The 23,948-nt window shown below is 44.3% G+C and overlaps 1 protein-coding gene across 2 annotated transcripts; it reads right to left on the reverse strand.

Annotated features, from left to right (window-relative positions):
• Positions 1-138: 138 nt before the first annotated feature.
• Positions 139-23,531, reverse strand: iqsec3b (IQ motif and Sec7 domain ArfGEF 3b). 2 transcript variants are annotated; one of them, XM_057051530.1, is made up of 15 exons: positions 22,797-23,531; positions 18,640-18,714; positions 15,446-15,563; positions 14,259-14,660; positions 13,179-13,903; positions 12,361-12,522; positions 10,454-10,576; positions 7,212-7,378; positions 6,425-6,564; positions 6,136-6,267; positions 5,926-6,025; positions 5,269-5,427; positions 4,830-4,922; positions 4,109-4,158; positions 139-2,581 (listed from the first exon to the last, which is right to left on the reverse strand). In XM_057051530.1, exons 1-15 carry the CDS (start codon positions 23,327-23,329, stop codon positions 2,162-2,164), a joined length of 3,399 nt encoding a protein of 1,132 aa, XP_056907510.1. In that variant the 5' UTR covers positions 23,330-23,531; the 3' UTR covers positions 139-2,161. The 2 variants fall into 2 exon arrangements, with proteins under 2 accessions (XP_056907510.1, XP_056907511.1); XM_057051531.1 differs by having other exon boundaries at positions 2,384-2,564.
• Between the last annotated feature and the right edge of the window lie 417 nt (positions 23,532-23,948).

Consider the following 23,948-nt stretch of genomic DNA (forward strand, 5'->3'; position numbering starts at 1 on the left):
AGACTGATTTCCCCAGAGCTCCTTCATTTAAACATCCTTCTTTTACATCTGGAGCAAATACCTTTATTAGAGAGGCCAGGAGCGTCGCCGAAGCCAAAACACGGCTGCGAGGACACCGACATCACACAGACCGCGCTCTCAGAGTAAAAACTACTTTATTCTTTCATTCTCTTCAAACAGAAAAAAGAAAATTAGAAATATTCCATTAGTAAACATGATCTTTAAGAAATCTCTTTATAAATATCGTGAGGGTGCAAAGATTAATGACGGTGCTCCACAGTGAGGATGCGGATCGGTGCATCTCCATGACAACCGAGGAACAGGCTGATAGAACAGAGAGGGGAGCAAAAAAAAAATGACATCCATCAACTCAACATGCCCTGAAAAATAATGATTCCAACATGGAATCCGGCTCGTCTTGCATAAATGAGAAACAAAGATAACATGCTGTTCAGTACAAGTCCATCGGTGTTACAGGTAAACCAAGTGAGGGGGGTTCTTGCTTGAGAAATCAAGTTTCTAAGGTGATTCTGGGATGACATTGTTGCTTTGGCAGCTACATACATGTTTTGTGCATGTCGGTATGTGCTTTTGTGTGTCTATGACCTGTGGTTTACTGTATGTTTTGACCAGTACAGCGTAGCCCTTTACACACTTTAACAGGGGACACAGCCTCCCTAAATCCTAATAGAACACTACTGATATGGGAACCAAGTGACACTGATAAATCCAGGCTAATATCAGTGTGCATTGCAGGATATACTATAAAAACTGCCTCCTGTCTTCTGTCTCTCATAACTGTAGGAATTCAGAACACCCCCGATATTTATTGTGTTTAATAATAATGATAATAATCTTTTTTTTTAAACTAGATCTTCTCTGTACAAATACATATGTCAACACACACACACGGGGCAAACCAATCACTTTTTTTTTTAGAATAATTCTATATTTTCTATTTACAATATATCCAATATATTCTGCGGTGCAAAAGGTACAAGATGTGTCTGATGTGTCACAGTTGGATGATTAACGATCTGCTGGACAAAGTGGCTCGATCTCGGACCATCAGCGCTGGCCACACAACACAGTGATGGGATCAATAGATATTAAATAGACATCTTCTGTCCCTCCCCCCAATAATGAACATTCAATAGAGCAATTCTGCATTTAAAACCTTTGTTGTGTGCAAGATATAACACCACGTGTGGGAAGGTTATGGGACAGCCTTAGTCTACCCTGTTTTCTTTTATTTTTTTAACAGTAAGATCTAAAGCTAAAGTTTCCAGAGGAAGTAAATTTGCCACCAAGTATCCCATTAGCAGCGAACATACATGAGGGGAAATTCTTCCGCTGGCTGTTTTCACCTCAGACAGGATGAACCTAGCGGCCCTAATCTCTGCCGCCCATGAGCAAGCACAATGAACAACTCGGTACACGAGCACTCTTGATACAACTCAGCCGTGCAGAAATTACACGATATGGTGCAGCAAATAAATTTTTCCTGAGCTCTGTGAGAGCAAAACTCAGCTACAGGATCATAGGAACCGGCACGGAACAGAACTGGAGAGCAGGGAAGTACGATTGTCGCCAGGATACGTTCTCAGGTCGGGTTAGTGAGAAGCAACAGAAGTTCTCGCTACAAACACACTGCACAAAATGGACGTGATCTCTTTAAAAACATAAAAACGGTATGGAGAAACTAGATAAACTGTCTAGAAATCACACTTGTGAATGATTTTGGTATTGAATACAAAACAAAGAAATCTTGTGAACTCAAAATTATGACATATATTTCTTTTTGTTGGGGGGCTGCGGGAATTTTAAAAACCATTTTTACACTGCCCCTCAACCTCTCATCGCGTATTGGACAGGCGACTGACGAGAATGCACAAACCATTTCAAAAGTGTGAAATGGGAGACAAACCTTCAGCTACATCGTCAGGGTAACACGGTCAACACAAAAGACTTAAAAAAATACTCGACGCTCAAGAACAAACACCAGTCAGCTAACAGTAACAAAGAATCAGTCTTTCCTTACCCATCTGCTGTCTTTGACTAATGCAGTTTATCCCTTTCAAAGTGAGTCTGCTCGTGCTTCATTGTGAGAAAAGCCCCCCCCCACCCCCCCTTCCACCCCCCCACACCTTCTTTTGCACACTCAAACGATGCTGCGGGAGCCGCTGGAGTTGCGTCTTCGGACAAGGGGAATGGTGTGGTGAAGGGGCATGGGTGAGTCAGGGGGGCAGAACTGGTGTGGGTGATTGTAAGGAGGAGGGGGTGGCGGAAGCGGGGGCTGAGGGCTGTCACCCTCTCTGACACGCACAGGCGTGGACATGGCCGACTGGATGAGCTGGTGGGCCGCCGGTCCTTGGCTAAGGAAAGCCTCCATCCGCCCTCGTCCACTCTGGTCCACAACTATCACCTTGACGATCTGCTGGCATTGGATGAGTGTTTCTGGGCGGAGGTCCCCGGGCTGGACGGGGCTGAGCAGGGAGGGTGGGGCAGCCAGGGCCAGAGGCATGGACTCATTGCTGGGCTGGCCCAGTTGATAGGTCTGCAGCCTGTTGTGAATTGACACCTAGTTTAGGAACAGTCAGAGAACGCATGAGGAGTTACCAGCCTGAACGCAGCCTCTACGCAGCCCTCCGGTCTTACGCACACGGGCATGCAGGCATGCAGTTAGGTAGTATGCAGAGCGAGCGCATGCATAGTACACACACTCTTCTTCCCTCAGACATGTTTCTGCATGATTTATAGGCGCATTAAAACCCATTCTTCACACCGGCCCAGTGTGTGTGCAGGTGTGTGTTCCATCATTTATTGGCGGAGTCTTTTAATTGTTGGATTTATGAGCTTCATCTCAATATGGACCACATTTATGATGAGGCGCAACATGAACACAAAGAAACTTGGTTCTTCTACACGTGAAACACTAATATCCCAGTGTGCACCTGGGTTTTTATTGTTCATTGCCGTGTCTGTGTGTGTGTGTGTGTGTGTGTAGGCGAAAGCTCGACATCTGCTGCAGTGTTGAAGTAAACAGTGGCTTTAATCAAGCGCCTCTTACATGATTTTGTGAATGTAGAAAATTGCTGGATTAGATCCAATTCTCATGTTTTAATCTTTAACTAATATTTGCTGCACCCTGAATTGCTCCAGCAACCGCAGCATGCTTTCAAAACTTCCAATTATTTTTAATTCCTTTAACACAAAACACAAAGACCAGATGAAAACCAGAGTACTCATTCGTTTAAATGGGCAGGATGCGTCGCATTTATGAATCACTGTTCAGGTTAAACCCTTAAATGCTTTCTGTTACCCAATAAGATGCTGACAGACAATGACAGAATCAGAGTGCGTCTGATGTGTAGTCAACTAAGTTAATGCGTCCTCAGAGTTACAGTAATCTATCATTAACCTCACCCTCACTCTGTTGTTAGTGCGCAACTGAGTGTGATCGTGTTTAACAAGTGGAAGAGTGGGACGTTTAAAAGAAAGGGAGTGTCGGGAGAGGAGAGATATGACACCGAGGGCATGGTGTCACCTATAACACTTATTTACAATGCTAAAGGACTGACTCGGAGGCAGGAGAGAGGAGAACATGGTCAAACAGAGGAGAGAAAAAACAGAAAAAAGGTGAACCCATCATCTTTCGCTGTTAAAAGGCGGGCTGTTTCTGACTGACACACCCCCACCTACACATTCTACAGACTGCTAACGGTATCACATTGATCTGGCTAGAACATTTCAGGAGTCAGTTAGGCTTATAGTGACTTGCAAAGGCTTATGCACCAAGGCTGGCAAACAGCAGCAGATAAAAGAAAGGATGCTGATCCACTCGTGAGGCACAGGAACGCCACAAGAGCTGATTCGGCTCCACGGCCTTTGCGTCCCTGCTGTATAGTGTCGATGTGCCTCAGGCAGAGCGCTTTAAAAGCTGAGCAGAAAGCAAACCCTCTTTTGAGGATATTTTGTTTCCAGCTTTCTCTAATTACGTGGACACGCACGCACACTCGCACACACTCACAGGAAGACCACACCCACAGAGCGAGAGATGGAAACTTACCTGAGGGAGACAAATACAGCTAAAAAAGAAAAAACTTACCTCGACAGTGTTGTTGTTACTTCCAGTTTTATCATAAGGATCCTGTTGGCCTGTGGGAATACAAGAGTCTATCTGTGAATCAACCAGTTGATTTTAGGCTGAGGCTTTAAAAATACATTAAAGTAAAACATTACTTTTGCTGTTGGGCCAATTCATAAAGAAATTGCAAGGAAGTAAATCAGACCTACTAAGCAAATTCAACTATGCAATTTTTTTTCTAGTTTAAAAAGTAGCCACTAGTAAACTTTATTATCAAGAAATCAAAAAAGCGATACAATCAGACAAACTAACACATTCACCACAAAACAACAGTAGCTAGCGATTAAAATCCATTTTCCAAATTTGCACTGTAACACGTTAAAAACGCATTTTTGTAATAAAGTAGTTGAGGCTTAAAGTAGCAGAGAATCAAAACACTGTGAAGAGCCAAACAACCAAACAGCACCTCTAAAGCAAGATCGATACTCAACACGTGATTATTCATTTCATGTAAATTTCTGATCTTTGAACTACACATTTATGATTTCAGGGAAAGATACTTCCTCTCTAATAAGCGATTCTTTAAGCTCTTTAATCAGCTTGTGCATTTTATTTTCTGTCTGTTTAGCTTTCTTTCATCAGGTTGTCCTAATTTCTCCATTGCCTTGGGTAATATATGCATTGTTATGCGTCATGTTTGCTGCGTCCTGCATTTTACACTGCATGAGCAAAAAAACAGCACCTGCGGGGGAGCCGTGTCCTGTGTGTGTGTCCACTTGCCCGCCATTGGTGTGTATGCCATGTGGCTGGATGCCGTGTTGCCTCTCCAGCTCCCCTGCAAAGCAGATATTTTCAACTGTCCATCCTCTGCAGCGCACGTGTGTGTGTGTGTGTGTGTGTGTGTGCGTGTGTGTGTGTGTGTGTGTGTGTGTGTGTTTGTGTGTGTGTGTTCTTTTACTGCACACCAATATCTTCATTCTAATAGTAAAGTGGGGCCATATTTGTACAGTGGGTGTGAGGGTTAAGACTTGGTTTGAAGGTTGAGGTTTAAAATGGGTTTAGATTATTAAGAGGGTTAGGGTGTTAATTAGGATGGTTGGGGTGAGGAGCTGGGGAATGTGTTACATCACTGAAGGTCCTCACAAACCTAGAAGAATGTGTGTGTGTGCTCTTTTCCTTACACTGGATGTGTATCTGCTCCATCTCATTGACTTCTGTGATGGCTTCCCGAAGCTCTTCTGCAAACTTCCTGAGCTCTTCTCCACTTGGGGAGCAGAAGCTCACCAGCTGCTTCTTCTCTGAGGTAAAGGGGCTCAGCATGGTGATGCCATGTGCGTAGTCTGACGGGAAACAAAAGACAAAATTTGACTCTGTATTAAGCGTTAGGCACTAGAGGAGGTTTTCAAAATCTCTTGGTGTTGCACTTTTCTGTTATGGCTCTTTGAGGTGATAAAAAAGTGCTTCTGTTGGCAAAGATGACTGCTTGAAGAGGATCTCAACCCCTTTTAAAGACTTTTCTTGATATGAATACATAACCATTAATGGTTGAAAAATACACGATATAAGCAATATCTGTAATAGTCGCTGAAACAAATCTGTTTCTTTCCCATTTCTGAGCTAATTTAACGGCCTTTGATCATTGATAGTGTTATTATCTTTCGTCTCATAGGAATAATCCCCGAGAGAAGCCCTCCTGAAAGATACTTATGCTTCTTTGAAATTTCAATCAAAGTCATGCTCTTGGCCCAAATTGACAGTCAGCATTTTTTGCATCAGGAGTACTTGTGAGTGCTCGGAGGATAAAATATATTATAGACTGAAAAAAAAAAGTAGCTTACATTCATTGCTAAAGAGGTGAAACTGCATGCCCAGCAGACCCATCGCTTTACAGAAGGTGTACGAGGCTGAGCTTTTCTTCTTAGGACAGAGCTTCAGGATCTACAGCGAAGACAAAACACAGCATACAGAGCTGAACAAACACTATCACATTATGTCGACATGCTCGTGTTTGCGTGTTTCGTGGGTTCTCTGAAGGACATGGAGCTTACCAGCAGCAGGTCGTTAAAGAGAAAGACCTCTCGTTGGAGCTGGGACAGTTTCTGCTTATGAGGCTTGTTGGCATCAGGCACCTCAAACAGGCGACAGCAGCACACCAGACGCCTGTGCGGCACGGCAAGGATCTGCATAGGAGAGGGGAAAAGAGACGGAGATGACAGGCGGAACGGAGGACAGGCAGACCGCAGAGAAATAATAGATGATGTGCGAAGGGAGAGAAACTTTAGCAAGAGCAAGGGCAGCTGAGCAAAAAAAACCAACAAAAAAAAAAAATGAACTCACTGTTTTCAAACCCAGAATGGACTGCTCCACGCGGCTAACATAGGTGACGTGGTCCTCGTTGGAGCGCAGTTCTCTCTGCTGGATCCTCTCATAGATGCCTGCGACCATCTCCCTGGGGATGTCTGCTCCGTCATCCACACCTGAAACGACATGAGTACTTAGAGTTTCACTAGAGCATCAAAACTCCTGGCTTCAGCAATGTGTCCCTGCCTGTGTTTATGTGTGGCCCCAGAATTAAAGTATCTGAAAAGGTCCAATTTGCAGACTCTTATTTAAAATCCGGTCACAGTTGCTGTCTGTTCAAAGAAACGTGTTGAGTCTTGTAGCATCAGTGAGCAGAAGCATCTGAGACGATGGCTCGTATAGTTTGATCTGATGCTAACTGAAGAGCAATTAAATGGCAGATTGCCACAGTCACTGGGGCAGAATACTGAGTCAAGGATATCAGAAATCTCCTCCAGCTGATGGGTTTCTCTTCGCTGGCGGGCAGCACGAATCCGCCGCCTTTTCTTTTTTATTTTGAGTAATGTCTTTCACTTTTCAAGAGGCTGTCATTCAAAGTCCTGATGGTGGGTTTAATAAGAGAGGGCTTGTTATAAGACTGCCCCCCTGCCTACTAATCTCGTTTTGTCTTAGTTATCTCTTATCTCCAGTGGCTCTGCAGTGAGAGGATTTGCGCAATCGTCTATTTGTTCTTAGAATGATCACAACGGGAATATCATCCAAGGTATCACGCCACGGCGAGGTGATGTGATGTGCGCGTAGGTACGAGCACGGGGACACAAACCTCTCAGGTTGCGAATGAAGTCGTCGAGTCCCATTTTACGCTGAGGTTTAATGTTGGGCGAGTACATGTCGGTGTTGAGGAGGACCACGGCGAAGGCCAGGATGAAGATGGTGTCGGGGTTGTGAAACTGCTGCACCACATCTGGATTACACATGCAGTATCTCTGGCTGAGAAGGAGAACCAGGACAGGGGTGTTAGAGGTGTGGGACAGACACCATCAGCATCTTTCAAGACCATTTATAGCTAGGGGATCCTTCCCAGTAGCACACAAACAAAGCATAAATCGAAGCAGGATGATTAACACAACAATCAGATTTTAGTGCCACACTGATGTTCAACCATAATGATTCCTCTAATACAATGTTTTCAAAAAGGGTGATACAAAAACAGCTCGTTTTATTACTGAAAGATGCATTGATTCAGTGTTTTGCGACCATTGCGGTGGACGAAATATTAGAACCACCGCATTTCAGGTTCGCCAAGACAAATCTTAATGATCTCCTCAGTGACTTCAACTTCCCGAACTGCTCGCCGAAATTGGGAAATTTCCCCTCAGCTTAATAACTCTTCGAAATTAAAACCATGCGCAGAGATCAGGCGATGCATCGGTTCAGCTACTCCTCCTTCTAACGTTATCTCCCCTACATCCTCCCATTGCTTATATTTACGCAATAATGCCCTTTAACGATGGGAGGAGTTTATCTCTGCCACCGGGCAAAATGTAGAAGAGTGCATGCGAGAGCTGCAGACTGCATCTGACACAATGGAAAAGCCTTTTCTCTGACGCCACATGGGACCTGAGGCTGGATATTAGCCACAGTGTCCGGTTCACTTTGAGGATTGAAGGGATCCTGCCATTTGATTGGCAGGACTCTTCAATTCAGAAAAGATTAAGCCGAGATGTCTTTGGACACGTGTGCCGGACAGATTTTGCAGAGTGAGAAAACACCGCGATGAATAAATCCCTTTTTTTCCCTTTATGCTTCATTCACACATTTTCAAGCATCGTTCTCCATCTTATGCAACCAGTTCATTGAAGCACCGGCTCCCCTCTTTTTTTTTTATTTTCTAAATCTGTGTATGTAAGTTGCGTGCCAGCTGGCGCAAAAGACTGCTCTGTATTAAAGGAACTACTCACGACAAGAGTGCAACATGCTTCAAACAGATGACATAACAACTGTTACGTAACAGAAATGGCAGCGGGTGCCTGGATGTCCCCATAAAGTCTTTTCTGACTAAAACCAACAACTTCAGTGACGCACTGTGGTCTCAGACTGCCTGCTGTTGAGTTCATAATCTGGCCCCAGAGGCTCAGCACCTATGATTGAGTGTGATGTGATTTACTGATGACCTCTGTGGGCGTTCTGATTGGCCCATAGATCAGAAGCAGAGAGGAGAAGTGTCTCAATGACTCTTTTTCTTCTTTCCTCCCACAATTTATTGCTTTTATGTAAGAGCCCATTTCCTGAGAGCGAATAAGACTGACACTAGCCCTGAGGTTTTTGATTTTTTCTTTCTTGACAGTTCTGAAATGCAATCAAAAGCTCAATGAACAATCTATAGACTGAACAACCGAATCTCCCGGAAACTGTGGCTCAAACATACTCAAGATTCGTAGTTTGTTTTGGTGTGTTGTTGTTGTTGTAGGCAGCAGGCAAAGACATTCTCAAATCTGATAACTGGTGAGACTGTTGCAAAAGGCCTCAAGCACTGACCATGTCCATCTACAACATGTGCTCGTATAAACAACTTTAACAGCTTTAGGATGAATTACAGTAATTTTAGGGCCATCTGGCTTTTCATTTAATGCAGTAATCAGATTCTGAGAAGGTTTATGCTTAAATACCAAAGGAAGCCTCCGGTGCCCTTACGAAAATGACATGAGTGAGGCCGTTAAAAAGTCTGTTGCCTATAGTAACCTAATTGAGATTGAACTTATTTGTTTTTTATTAAAGTTTTCGTCCCTTTGTTGTACTGATGTGTACATTGGAGTGCCCATTTCACATTCATTTGGTTCTTTTGTGCCTTAATAAAGCAAAACAGTCTCACAAAAGCAACAGTAGCACTCAGGAACTCGGTTGCCTGACCTGATTGCAAAATGGCAGCTCCCATGTCTTGGGGTTCAGAGGTGTTGTTTCTGTACAATAAGAGGGGACCATACAATCACAGCATCTTCCCCGTTTAAGGCCAAAGATTGTGTCATAAGTTGGCTAAGAGTGATTTGAAACTGCTAACGCAACAACTGGAAAATGTAACAGATTCTCTTTTTGGAAGGCGCTCATAAATCAGGCTGCTTACGCTGTCTGGGGTTTGTGTTGTGATGTTAGATAAGTGTCTTTAAATCATTTCAGCCCTTAAGATCAGCAAAGCCCAGCAGATTCAGATAAAAGGATTCACGGTTAGCATGGCTGGCAGACAATGGAACCACATCACATTCTCTATGGTGATTACACTCCCCTAGTGTTGAATTCCACAGCGGCAGAGCTGAAGAGTAATTCAGAGGGACATCTTGGTTAATGGATTGAGAGGAGCAGGAGTAACTCATATGCTGTTGGTGACATAGTTGGTAAGCCCGAGGGATGGAGCAGCATATCAGCAGAGGGAGATTAAATGTACTCTGTAAAACAGCCAATTACTCTGAAATAGAAAACAATGATTGCCAGCTTTTATTGGGTTTTAGTATCAGGAGCAATCTTTGGATAATGCCGGGACATTTCAAGGGCGGTACGTGTCAGGAAACAAGGCAAACGGTTGCAGATGAATTGTGCTTTTGTCCTGTGTAGCCATGTGGAAAGAGGGAAGGTTAGGTAGAGAAGAGGCAGGTAAAAGAGCTGCCTGTTTAAATTTCTATTATTCTGTCGAGGCCTCTCTGATGTTTAAACAAGTTTTAATTCATTGGCAGATGTGCTTGTGAATTTCAATTTGTGGAGAGAAAGAATCAGTTATTCACATATTGTGTAATTCTGCCGATACAAGACATTGTAAAATAGTCACACACATATTCATGCATCCCAAAGAGATGCTTGTATTATTATTATTATTATTATTATTATTATTATTATTATTATTAGTAGTAGTAGTAGTAGTAGTAGTAGTAGTAGTAGTAGTAGTAGCCAAAAAAAAGAACTGTTGCTGTTCAGTCATTCAGTCATGTGAAGGTCTGTTGTGTTGAATTGTATGAAAATGTGATGCCAGAACTGTTAGTCAGGCAAGGGAAGTTGTGAGCGACTTGACAGGCTCACCTAAAGGCTTCGATGAGTCTCTCCACTTTTTGTGCCTCTCCCTGCACACGAACATGAGCCTGGAACTTTCTCAGGGCTTCGTCCAGCTCCATGCCCGAAAAATCCATCTCGTCCACGACGCAGCTGTAAAGGGAGCGACAAAGAGAGGACAGGGCAGTGAGAGACAACGAAGAAGGGCATTTGGGTTTCAGATAGTTTGTCGCGCTGCTCAGAGGGTGTGTGAGCTGATGCCGGTGTGTTTCTGTGTGTGTATGTGAGACAGAGAGAGAGAGAGAGAGAGAGACTATAAAAGGGTATAACTGCTGATGGCAACTATTACAGTCATACTTCCTATACAAAACTACTGACCTGGAAGATGTGCTTAAAAATATGTTTGCACACACACACACACACACACACACACACACACACAACACACACACACACAGGATTGTATAGCTGGGTTTGTGGAGTATTTACATTGATTTTGGATTTTCTGCATCCATATCATGGATCCATATCCATATTGTTTATTTTTGTCTGTCTCGTTTCTAGTTTTGTTTACATTCTTTTGTGGCGTCTGCTTGGATTTCCTCAGTTATTGCCAGGGTTTGGCCTTTGCTTTCTGTTTTTAGTGTCTCCTCCAGGGTTCTTTCATGCTTCTTATGTTCCTGAGTGCTGGCTGTGCCACCACTTTTGTATGAGCTGTGCTCTTCATCATTTCTTTGTGAGAACACCACATACTTGCTCATCTGCATCATTTCTCTGTGTTCCTGGTGTTTTAATGTGTTCTGATCCACTCAAACCTTTAAAATGCCTTTTAATTTTGAATAAACAGATTTTCCCTTTTGGGGTTATTAACCTGTTCTGGACTAATCTTTTGTGTTGACCTTAGCTATGACTCAGGGTGTCTGCCTGTATGCATGTAGGGTAAAGACAAATGTGGACCTTCTCTTTTTACACTAATTTGTACATTTTAACAAAGTTGAACTCTACATAATTTATGCCTTGTTTTTTTTTCACTTCAATGATAGAGCCCAAATTCTGTTCCCACAAACACTGTTGGATTGCATGTTAGAATTTTTTTATGTAAAAAATACATGTTAAAAGCAACGAGGTTGTACGCACAAACATATGCACCCGCGCACAAACTGGTTGCTACAGTATCATTATGATGATATTATGATGTGATAAAGGAAGTGCAGTTATGCATACATTTATATGCCATGCAGAAAGGAGTGAGAAAGACAGAGTAGAGTGCATGTCTGTCTGTCTGTCTGTCTGCCTGTCTGTCTGTCTGTCTGTCTGCCTGCCTGCCTGCCTGTCTGTCTGTCTGTCTGTCTGTCTGTGGATGTGTGTGTGTGTGCATGTCTGTGAGGTGACCTAATTCTACTTCTTTGTATCATCTTGAGAAGAGAAATCTTTTACATCTTCCAATTCTTTGCTGATGTTGTCTTTAGCAGAGAAACATAAAGTAAGTGCATGTTTGCACTGATCTACTACATTTGTGCATAGGTGCTTGAAGTCTCTCAAACCTCTACCTTAAGAGTAGAAGCCGTAGTTTCTATATCACTACTGACTGATCAAGGTTGTTTAAAAGGACAGCTAGGAAGCTGTATGATGGGCAGTTCAATAAACACAGTAATATTGAAACTATCAGAGATACTCTGTAGGACAAACTGGTAATTTGGTGAAGTTAAGAATTGTTTGCGGAATTTGTTAAACTGATTTTTACAAAACTGGTGAATTATTATCAATCTAGTTTGTAAGTAAAGGCAAATTATTTAATTATATCTTCTAGATTATATTAAAGCCATGTGTGAAAACAAATGGGAACCTCAACCTACTGCCATAATATTAAAATTCTATCATAGAAATTAGTATTAATTAATTATTGATGTCTGTCTAATAATAAAGTTAATACTTACTCTAAGACATCCCTGTTGAATTGCAGTTTGCTGTTTCCCAAGAATTCTCCAATCATCTGTCTGCTCAGGCCCTTCCTCTGCAGCAGGAAGTGTGCTACTCCGATGGCCGTGTCCGGGACGAAACCACGCGTGATCAGGAAGTGGATGCCTCGTTCTGGGTTCCTGCCCGTGAATAACAAACACCACATTAGCCATTGGTGTTTGGAGTTAGGCGGCGGTTGTAATGGCTTTTGTGCATTGAGGCATCAAAGTGTGAGGGCCAGAGTGAGAAAGTAAATGCTTAGCTCTACGTTCATGCTTAACATGTATTAATGTGTGTGTGTGTGTGTGTGTGTGTGTGTGGTTGTGTGTGTGTGTGTGTGTGTGTGTGTGTCTGTGAGAGAGAGAGAGAGAGAGAGAGAGCAAATGAGGGAAATGTGCATTCGTATGTACACCATCATAGTTCATCAGACCTACTGATGCATGCGAGTACATTTATATCACTTTGTGTTTGTTAATAACTGTGAGCCATCCGTGGGCTCTATTTATAGAGACTGATGTTGTCATAGTGCTCACGACCTCCTTTTTTTCCTCTTCAACTCTCCCTATACCATTTTATCCATTTTTTCCTTGACATCACAGATTCTACTGAACAGGCAGCTCCATCCAACTGTAGCAAAAACTAATGAGTAGCAGCTCGGTGCTGTTTTCCCGCGCTGCTGGGAATGTTAGACACTAACAGTAATAAGTGTACTTTTGAACCCTGGGCCAAAGCGCACGGTAAAATCTATTTTTTGGTCCGTGATGCCCTGGGGTTGTTTGTTTTTCGGACCACTCACACGTTGAAGAGGTTGAGTCCGATACGATAGAGGCGTTTGCGGTGAGTGTCTGTGGACAGGGTGGGCGAGCGGCATGAGGATGGGTCCTGGCAGCGGTCCCTTGGCAGAGAGACGACCAGCGCCTGCAGAGCCTCGGGGTTTTGCCCTCCAGGGATCTGCTGAGGATGAGTGTAGTGGTACTGCTGGTACTGGGTGTAAATCTGGGCAGGATGCTGGCTAGATTGGACTGAGGTGGATATAGAAGTAGAGGTAGAGGTAGAAGTGGTGGTGGGTCCCAGTCTGTCCGAGCTGCTCTCCATTTCCACCCCTTCTCCAGTAGGAGCTGGAACCGCTGAACCCCTCCTGGATCCAAAATCGGCCATTTCCAACTCCTCACTGGGCGGAGGTGCAGGAAACTCTGGTTCTTCTGCCAACGTGCCGTCTCCTCCTCCAGAAGTGCCGCTAACAGAAGTCTTCCGACTACCCGCTTCTTTCCCGCCTGCATTGCCCAGAGACGTGGTGGTGGTAGTAGTGGTGGAGGAGATGGTGTAGGAGCTATTGCTGTCAATGTGGACTGTGACATCTCTGTAGGCCATAAGCAGCGAACTGGCACTGCGGGGCAGACAAGCGCTCTCTGCAGCTGCACGAAGGGCCCCAGGGTCCATCAGCAGCCCCTTTCCTTCTCCTCCCTCGGTCAGGTTCCAACCACGAAGGGCCTCATCAATGGACTGAGCCAAAGAATGCAGCTGAAAATATTTAGCATATCAAGTTACATGAAGGAACCAAGCATTGCATTGCTTCTGGCAGGTCAATCTGATTAACCTACACTCCAAAATCTGAAGTTTTAGATTTAATCCAACATAAAATAGAACATAGTTGTCAGGTGAACCACACTGCTTTGCTTTTGATCATTTAGTGATGATAGTACAGTTGTAATGAGGTAACAAAGGGACTCCTTATCAGATCACTGATCCCTAAAATCAAATATCTGTTGCGATTTTATATAAATATATCTGATATTTGTTTTTATATTTAATTATAGAGTCATTTTGTGTCCCAGTTTCATCTGATGGGATCTCTATTAGATGTTAAACCACTTACTTGCTCAGAGAAGCAGTCCTCCAGCTGTGTGAGCGATGGTCCTGGAGACTGAGGGGGCACCGGGCTGGGGCCAGGAGAGGCAACAGGGGGTGGGGCAGATGCAGGAGAGGGAGGCAGAGAGGTGGAACGGCATGGGGGTGGAGGTGGAGTTTTGGAGCGTAAGGGTATCTGCCCTCCTCCAGGATGCAAGCTGTAACTGTGCCTCTGGGTGGCATTCCGGGTTCTACCAGAAGGGCTCGGCTGGCGCAGGGAGATCCGGCGGGGTAACTTGCTCTCTGACAGAGAATTACGGATCTTCTGGAAGTTTTTGCTCAGCTGGTACTGGCGGAATGCTGTCTGGATGCGCCGGGCTGCCCTTCTTGCAATGAGATGGCCACCGTACTTCTGCTCCATCTCTTCTATCTGCAAGGTGTGATGAGAGCAACTTTAAATATCATACATGCTTAAAAACCCACAAGAGGAATACTGGAAGAGCACACAGCTGTCAGGGAAAAGGCCCTTCCCTTCCTATTTAGTAGTCTGTTCATTTAAAAATCAGTATGCTTTCAAGGTGGTAAAATCAAAGTAAACACCGCTCAAGCACTAATGCCCTCTAAAGGGGCAGGGGAGGGAGGCAGATGAGGTGTGACAAAGGTATTACTGAGAAAATGAATAGAAAAGTAAACACAGGCTAAAGCCTATTGCTATGCCAGTTGTTGGAGGAGCGGCTCAGCCCAAAAGCTCAGCTACTCCAGAATTTTCTCCTACGTTCTCAGCAAGAGGAAGATGGGGGGGGGGGGGGGGGACTGGAAGAGGCACGGAGGAAGAAAAAGGAGGACAGCCACATATAGGTGCGTGTCTCCTCACACAAGCATGCCCACACATACACGAGCATGGTGGCAGCAAGTAGCAGTAGCAACAGCAAACCCTTCAGCAGTTTGGTGCAAGAAATAAAGACATCTCCATCCGCCAGAAGCAGTTATTAGCTGTTGCTATGACAACCTAGCATCTTTCGTGTTCCTCTCGCTGCGGTGGCAGATTCTCTGGTGTTCCTTTTCATGTCAACACGGACAGAAATAGAGCTCAATGGGAGTCCTTTCTGTTAGCAAAGGTGCCACATCAAGTGATCATCCAGAGCAGCTCTTTATCCTAAAACAAATGGAGACGGACTTGTCCCACACATACTTAAATGTATAAATGAAACACACCTGTTTGGTTTTATTCTCCAGCGTAATCTCATATTCACTGGGGCCTTCTCTCTTCGTCCTCTCCGCCTCCTGTCCACCACCAGAGGATGTTCCATCCTCCAGGCTCAGCAGCTCTCCCCTGTAACCAAAATAATAAGTACAGGAAGCTATTAGCACTCCCTGCTGACCTTCAAAACTCTGCTCTGGGAGGTCATCAGCTGTGCGGAGCGTAGGGAGGTTCATGATTGAAGCAGCAGGTGGAGGGAGAGGGAGAGAGGGGATGTGGGGGGAGCTGTGTGGCTGGCTAAATTGGCTCGGGGCAAAGATGAATGAAATTATGTGTCCGGTCCGATTTGCTCAAACTGTAAATTGCAGATGTGAAACTCTGGAGAGGTGGCCAGGATGACAGTATTCAAATCACATAAGCTCTCATGGTCCTGTGGGGTCGTCTCTCACATATGAAAGATCACCCACTTATATTTGGTGCTCAGACATATACTGCAACATAAATTAAAGAAATAATGATTTTACGCAAACCCAACAAGAAAATAGATCCTGTGTCTGATACATAATTCCCTTGTTAAAGTTGGTAATTGCCGACATATTTTCCACTAAAGAATTCACAGCACCAACACACATAGGGCTTGTTAATCCTACGGTTCCTTATGATCTGCTTAATTAAAAACTCCACACGTGCACAATCTGTCGAGGGCTGGCTGACACCGTTTTGATCCTCATGATGGAAAAAGGATTACTCACAGTGATAACAGCCACAGCTTGTTCACAGGACGTCCAGCTACACTTGTTAATGTACTCTTTTATAGTCACTTGGTTACCGGTATGTTATGTATAATTGTATTTACTGCTCTTAGAATGCTTTTGTTTCTGGTTTCTTGGATGCACAAGATCCCATTTACAGCTGGACTGCACCAGACTGTATCAGATCAGCAGAATAAAGTCGAACCTAATCTCAGAGGAAGGGAAATCTTTTTCCTGTAGTACAGAAACTGCACAACCCAGAAGGGAAACAAAAATACATCTTTGTCTGAATTAGACTGAACAAACTTCAATACCGAGGCTCATTTGCTGATATCGCTCGCCCAAATATATCACACTGATGTAATGTTAGAGCATATAATGTATCATCCCCGCCTATTTGACGCTTATATATTGTCCTGGGTTTAAAGGCTGCATTGCAGCATGGTATATAAAGAGGATAAACTGATATTCTAAGGTCATACGACCACTACTGCATGTGGAAGAATGCTGTTTTACGTAACAGCATCGTCATAAACCCGCGTTTCTTCCTCCCCTGAACAAAGTACAGCAAAACTGCAATAATTTAGACCGCCGTCTCAGGTTTCTGACCGCAAAAGAACAAAAGATACGATCAGCAACTTTTAAATGGCCACTGCTACCTGAGGTCAGCGCAAAAGGTATAATCAAAACGCAGATCGGTTCCATAATGGTGCATGAAGCCTGTGTGCGCTTGATCCTGTTATCTTTGTAGTTGTTTTTTTTTTTTAGATAATGGTTACTGTAATCATTTTTACACGAGGGTGGGGGGTTCATGCATCAACAACACCGACTAAAAAGCCTACTCATGCTTAATTAATGAGTGCATCGCTGAAGCTCCTCTTTGTTTTCTTTGATTGCTGTGAAAGAAAAAATTCTGCATCTGCAGCTAAAAGTCTGCAACAGGGGATGAGAAGCACATCAATGTCCTAAAATGAGATAAAAGTTAGAGAAAAGGATGATGAAGGGGAGGCAAATGGATGGGCTGATCTGGAAGAGCAACTAGGAACATGAAGACAGAAAGGGAGAGAGGGAGGCCATGATGGTGCATGCACACTGGAGGCTGTCTCTATCAAAACCTCTATTAAAACACCAGCGAACCACTGTGCAGCCTCTGAATACATTAGTGTACATTAGAATGCATTAGAGGATTTAAGAGCAGGAGTTGAGCTATTAAAGCATCTGGACAGCCAAAGCCTCCCTAGTCATATGGGTGCTACATACACGCACACACACGCACGCACGTGTGTTAATATGTAGTGGCAGCAAACATTCGAGGCACCCACTCCCACTCTGTCTGATTGTTTAATGTTGTGGAGGAAGAGGTGAGCCGCTCAACCAGCAGCCCAAAAGGCACAACACATGCACGCTTACACAGAGGTGAATACAGGAACGAGGAAGCGAGGGGGGCTATGACAGAGGTCTCCTATAGCTGTCCTCTTGCATCCGCCTCACTAGTTAATGTTTCTGTTCAACTCGGGTGTGAACTGAGGGGACGGGGCTGCATAGCGCAGCTGTTCATTTGTGCGAAAAAGGAAAGACAGAGATGAGACGCAGGCAGAAATGATATTAATAAGACTTAATATGGAAGCCTCTGAGCAGAGGATTCCAGAAAATATCAATATTTATAAATACATAGGATGAATATTGAATTCGCTGAGAGCAACAAAGGATGAAAGGAAAATGATGGAGACAACTGTAAAAAGAAAATCAAAAAACGAGTGAACAGAGGGCAGAGGATCAAAAAGGCAGGAAAGATCCTGGAGTGGAGCGCAGAGACTAATCATAGAGAAACACAGCCCCATCAGATTTTTAATATTTTACAAGAGAGGTCTGCTCATTCATCACAAATGGCGATACGCCTGTTGAGGCCGACGCACCCCCTCACATATGGGGGGAAAAAATGAATAAATAAAATAAAACGCGTACAACATTGCCTACACAGAAACAGATGGCAGGAGTGACTTCAACAGATCCTCGAAGTTAGATGTTCTGCAGTTACTATGGCAGTCGTAACTGCTCATATAGCGTCATCACTGTGTTGCCATGGGCACTTCTGTAGTGGTAATAACAGCTCATACCCCCCAACCCTGCATCACCTACACACCCCTCTCCGTGTCTCTCCATATCCTTGAGGCACTGGGAGCCATAGGTTTATTCACACAGATGCACACATGCACACACACTATTCCCTCTCCCTCTCTCTCTCTCTCTCTTTCTGTCTCTGAGGCTACAAGCTCCACGTATCCAAATATAGTTTAATTCACACTCACACGCTGTGCACACCAAAGCGTGCCACAACGTGATTCAGTGACATGACACAGGTGGAAACACAAATATGCCTGAGCAGTGCCAAGTCTGGAAAGGACACTTTAAATATACGATTTTTTAAAATGAGCATCTGAGGTTATCGCTCTTACCGAGATGAGCCGGTGGCGTCGGCCTCTGGGTGTTCGGGGGCGGGACAGCAAAACTGATGCAGCACGGTCTCGCTCCTGCAGGAGAGAAGGTGAGGTATAAATGAGAAGCGGTGGACAGAAATTGAGCGCAGAATGAATTTCGGCTGTTATTGCCGGTCGCTGCTTTTTCATCCTGTTTGCGTCCATTCTTAGTCCGGCATCCTAAAGGATCCCACAGAGGCTCCATTAGACTCATCTAGATTATTTCCACAGTTTCTGTTTAGAATTTGGCTCTGATCCAGTAGTAAATACCCTATGTAGGTCAACTGAAGGCTGAGAACACTTACGAGTGTGAGTATTTATATGCTTGTGCATTTACTGATGCCTCCACAATCTGTGGTTATTTTCTAGAACTCCCAATCCCCATCTTGACAGATGTTACTTGAATTTCCTGCTCCGTATCTTGTTAAGTTCTCTCTTATTCGTCTCTCATACATTTTGCATTTTTTTCGAACATTTATATTTTAGGCATTTCTACAGCGCTCTCCCCTTGAGCAGTTTGGATCTTTTTTTAAAAATAAAAAAATCATATTTAAGCTGTTGCATAAAACAACTTTCCCCCTCTGGATGAAGGATGAAAGCTTGATCGCGTCTTCAAATGTCTTTGATGTCCATTTTAAAGAGAAGTGGGTGAGACCGCGGGCTATGGGGGCCATAACAATAAACTAAAAGCATTCAGTTGACACTAAAGTCTTGGCTACGCTACAATAAGTCTTCTGACCTGGGATCAGTGTATTGCTTGTGACAAAAACCCACAGTAACAAGCATTCAGTGTTATTGCAAGAGTGGATGTGGCAGTCTGAGCTATAAAAAGCTACCAAGGTTAACAGAGATGATGGTTTTTATCCAACTTTATTTTTTTCATGCATTTTAATCCATTCTGTATAGCAACTAGTAATTCAGGAACCTTGTTTTGTATATATAAATATATATGATTTATTCATTGTTTTTTGCAGCTTCTAACTCACCAGTTTTTCAACTTGACAGTTCCCAAACCCTAGAATAACTGCTTTCCTACCTCCTCTACATGCAGGTCTATCTACAGGATATTTACTCTGAAAGCAAATACATTAAAAAGAATTAATATGGACTTCCTCTGAGACAGATTTAACCTCTTTTTTTTAAACGTGAAAACGCAGAAACAAATGGTTTATCTTTCCACATTTTTGCCCCTGCTGCCATCCCCTGATCTGTTGTTCAAGCTTTCGTGGTTGTGTTTGTCCAAATAATTTGCCATATTTCTCTGATCGCTTAATATTCAGTCGAATTAAAATGGGCACCTATAATTTTCAGCAAGACCTCATCACACTGGGGTGAATATAAAAGCTTACAATTAATCTCATAAAAGACACACCTGGCTGATGCAAATTTTTTTTTTAAAAAACCCCAAAAAACATGGTTTCTTTACGCACATAGTTTCTGCACTGCAACCTCGGGATACATTAGCGTTAGCAGTGCCTGTCTAAATGATGTGAGCCGATAAGGTTTCAATACTGCTAAATGACAAGTTGACTCATTACTGCATTAATCTGCCTTCATTCAAAGACACTGTCGTATTACTAAAGACATTTGCATAAGATTATAGATGCCACTCATGTGCTGGTACAGATAAAATTATGTCAGCAGCCAGTTAGTTTAGCACAGGGTTTTTCTTGTCCCATTGTTCTGGCCCAGCAAATGGTTTTAAAGGAGAAATACTGAGCTCTAATCCTTGTTAAACCACAACTCATTTCCAGTAGAGATTAAATAAACTAGACATGTTATCTGCTGAGCTTGAGGGGCGAGTAAGAATATTTTTCTACCTTTAAACCTTAAAGCGTGACGTTTGCTTTTTCACCTCTTTTACCTGCTTATAAGCTAGATTATATTGGCAGATTGGTAGAAAAACAGTTCAGCCAAGAAGAAACGATGCGCTCTGCCCATCTCAAACAACGTTTACAAAGGGAAAAGGTGAATATTTTAACAGTACATTCCCCCTTCTGTTCATCCGTGTTTTAGGTCTCTGAGTGCCTCACGCGCTCTCACACTCTGCCCTACACTGGGAGAGTACTTTAAATGTAATGTGTTTCATCAGTTTGCAGAAAAGAACACTGACGTGCAACAAGAGCAGCTCCATTCAGACACGAAACCAGAACATGCCCGAACATTGTGCGACGCGTTTGCAGTACGCTGCAGGACGTTGCCGCTTGCATCCGGTCACTCAGAAAGGCCACAGGCCACTTCCTCGGCACCTTCTTTCCCCCGTTTTTCTCATCTTTCATTTTAGTTCATCCCTCTTTCTGCGTCCCGCTCTGAGATTTTCCACCAGTTTTCTCGTCCAGCATCTCTGTCGCCCTCTGTCCCTTTCACTACAGTCCACTCGAGTGCCATCCTCAAGCTTCCTTCTTCCAGACGCCTCTGAGGGCTCCATCAAAGACAGCGACAGAGCTTGCATCTCTAGTTTTCTTTCTTTCTCTCTTCCTTTTTTTGCTCTCCTGAGAATGGCTGATTACCGTTCGCTCCATGGGCTAAGTGGGGCAGATACAGAGGCTCAGCTGGAGAGGGAGGCAGAGAATGAGTGGAGGAGAGGATGCTGTCTCTCTCTCATTCACGTACACAAGCAACGCTGTCGATATGAAGCACTTACAGGCCACAAGTCATTTATCCATAAGGTGACCTGGGAATTAGTTACAAACATAGGCGAAATACACATGGCCCACTTTTTGTGATAAAGCACGTATTCTGAAACACACAGGCCAATATATGAGTTGTGGAGCATCCCGCCATTAGAGCAAAAACCTGCTGACACACAGGAAGTGGAAAGCAGTATAAAAAAGGGGGGGGAAAATCAGATTCTGGGGTAGAAGTACGACAGCAGGGAGAGATGGGACAAGTAGTGGCCTAAAGCGAGGACTTCGTACCTTTGGCCTGCACAATTACCAGAGCAAATACAGACATGGAGCCCCAGCTTTGGCTTCAGACAAATAAGGATGCAAGAAGCTGCGTTCAAGGACACATCATCAGCTACAGCCTGAGCAAGGCTGTCTAATAAACCGCTGATGAGAAGCAGTGCTGCTCTCTGCCTGAGGTCTTTTTTAATAATAATTAATCTGCTGTAACTTGCTCACCAGTAAAACTAATTTAAATTGAAAACCACTGGTGTTGCACGGATTTCTGTCACATCACAAAAAAGAATTTAAAAATAAAAGTTGCCACAGGGTGCGGCTGAGAGTGCGGCAAGGTTACAGGAGAACGAAACAGACGCTGGCATGCACAGGCAAAGCAGGCACAAATACACTTGGCAGGTGGGGTTAATATCAACTAACAACTCATGTTTTTGTAGAAAAGCATCCCCTTCTGCTCTACCCTGCTCTTCTTAAGTCATCCCCTGCTCCTTGTTGCTTTACCCAGCGGGGGTGGAGTCCCAGAGAGACCAATCACGACTCCTGCAGGGGTACAACTTATGATCGAAGTGCGTGAGCGCACGTGCACGCGGGAGAAAGATGGATTTTTCTCTCATTACTGTTGGTGATGATGCGCTGATACGTTATGACGTACTGGCGCCGTGCAGGGGCTGGTCATGTGTGTCTCATCTAACGCGGAAACATCAGAAGGCCCAGAGGTCCCACGAGACTTCCAAGATCGCGCTCTGTAATTACCCCAGGAACCCGCAGCATCGCGGACAGTCAGTTGCCTCTTCACCGCCTGGGATGCTGTGTCCTGTCTCGAGCCCCGCGCGCACGCACGCACGCACGCACACACACACACACACACACACACACACACACCACACACACACACACAGTGGGCCTATAGGCCTACAGCTGTTTGTTATGTAATGATCCACAGTGCAGTGATCCCGTTTCTCATTTGAATAATCCGCCTCTTCTGATCACACACTTTACCCAACCAAAAAAAAACAACAAAAAAAACCTGGCCATTTCTCAGTGACATTTCCAATAATTACACACACCTTAATCTGCAGGACACGCACGCACTAGAATAATTATGCAGTTTTACAAGGAAAAGCGGGCGATGATTTCTTTTGAGGAAAGGGGGAAAAATACACTGAAATCTGAAGAATATGCAAAATGCACGAGTCACTCACGCAAATACAATCAACCAAATCCCATACTCACTCGGATTTTCTGGACAAGGCCAGGGATCGACAGAGGGTAGTGGGGGTCATCGGAACCAAAGAGCGGCAGCTTTGGTAACTTCCGGCGTTTTGTGGATCGCTCCCTACCGGGGAAGCCACGGCCGGGTCAGCCGGGACCAGCTGCATGTCGCTTGGGTCCATACTCTGAGTTGTCGACGGCTGGACCACCGGAGTCGCTTCGACCTTTGGCGCTACTGCTGCATGTTCTGACAAGCACCCCGCTGCGGTTTTGACTTGGGAGTCTGGGGTTTGGGGGTGGTGATGGTGGAGACAGCTTGGGTCGGGGTGATGGTGATGGTGGTGATAGTATGGATGATGCTGTAGTACCCTGATGTCACGGAGGTGCCTGTTTTCACCGATGAGTTCGTCCACCCGCCGGTCAAGCTCCTCTATCCGGGAGCGCTGCGTCTGGATGAGACTCTGCTGGTTCTGAACGATCGTGGTCAGTTCCTTCAGGTACAGAATCGCCTGCATCGGATTTTCGAGCAGGCTGGAGCTCATCATACTCATCATAGAAAATGAGGTGCATAAAAAGACAACAAAAAAACAACTGGACGGACGGATCGTGGATAGATGGAGTGAGGGTCGGTGGGGGGAAAAGGTGATGCCCTTCCCTTTACCTGTCTTTGATTTCGGCTCGGTTGTAGCTGAGGTGACACCGATCGAGCTAGTGTCCGCTTCTTCGGTCGTTTCCCCTCCCACCCTCCTCCTCCTCCTCCTCCTCTCTCTCTCTCTCTCTTTCTCTCTCTCTCACTGCGTTGAGTGGTGCTGATGAGGGGAGCCTGATCCAGATGTGACGGGGGAAGGAGGTAGGGAGAGACAGAGGCGGCAGCATGCGTCATTACGCACATGCAACACAAGGAATCCACAGCGCAAGGACGCGCCCTATAGGCGATTCAGAGTTTCAATAGTTGCAACGTCTCTGCTCACTGCATATTTTGTTGTATTTTGAACTGTGTTTACTTTACTTTGAAAAGATCTTTACTCTTCCTTATTCTTCTACTCCTAAATAATACAATCCATCAGACATATAATGTTGGTGGTGGCAGTAGTAGTAGTAGTGCCATTAGTAGTAACATGAGTTGTAGTTGCATGAAATAGCAGCAGCAATGGTATCGACAGATGTTCAGGG

Source organism: Takifugu flavidus, chromosome 13 (assembly GCF_003711565.1).
Source record: "Takifugu flavidus isolate HTHZ2018 chromosome 13, ASM371156v2, whole genome shotgun sequence".
NCBI lineage: Eukaryota > Metazoa > Chordata > Actinopteri > Tetraodontiformes > Tetraodontidae > Takifugu > Takifugu flavidus.

What these genes read in the sequence shown, in the direction of transcription:
- iqsec3b (XM_057051530.1), bottom strand. Translation starts at nt 23,329, where the DNA reads ATGATGAGTATGATGAGCTCCAGCCTGCTCGAAAATCCGATGCAGGCG. An exon ending in GGACTCAACCTCTTCAACGT is followed by an intron (nt 12,523 to 13,178) that starts GTGAGTGGTCCG and finishes ATTCACGGGCAG; the next exon opens with GAACCCAGAACGAGGCATCC. An exon ending in TTCAACAGGGATGTCTTAGA is followed by an intron (nt 10,577 to 12,360) that starts GTAAGTATTAAC and finishes CTCCCTTTACAG; the next exon opens with CTGCGTCGTGGACGAGATGG.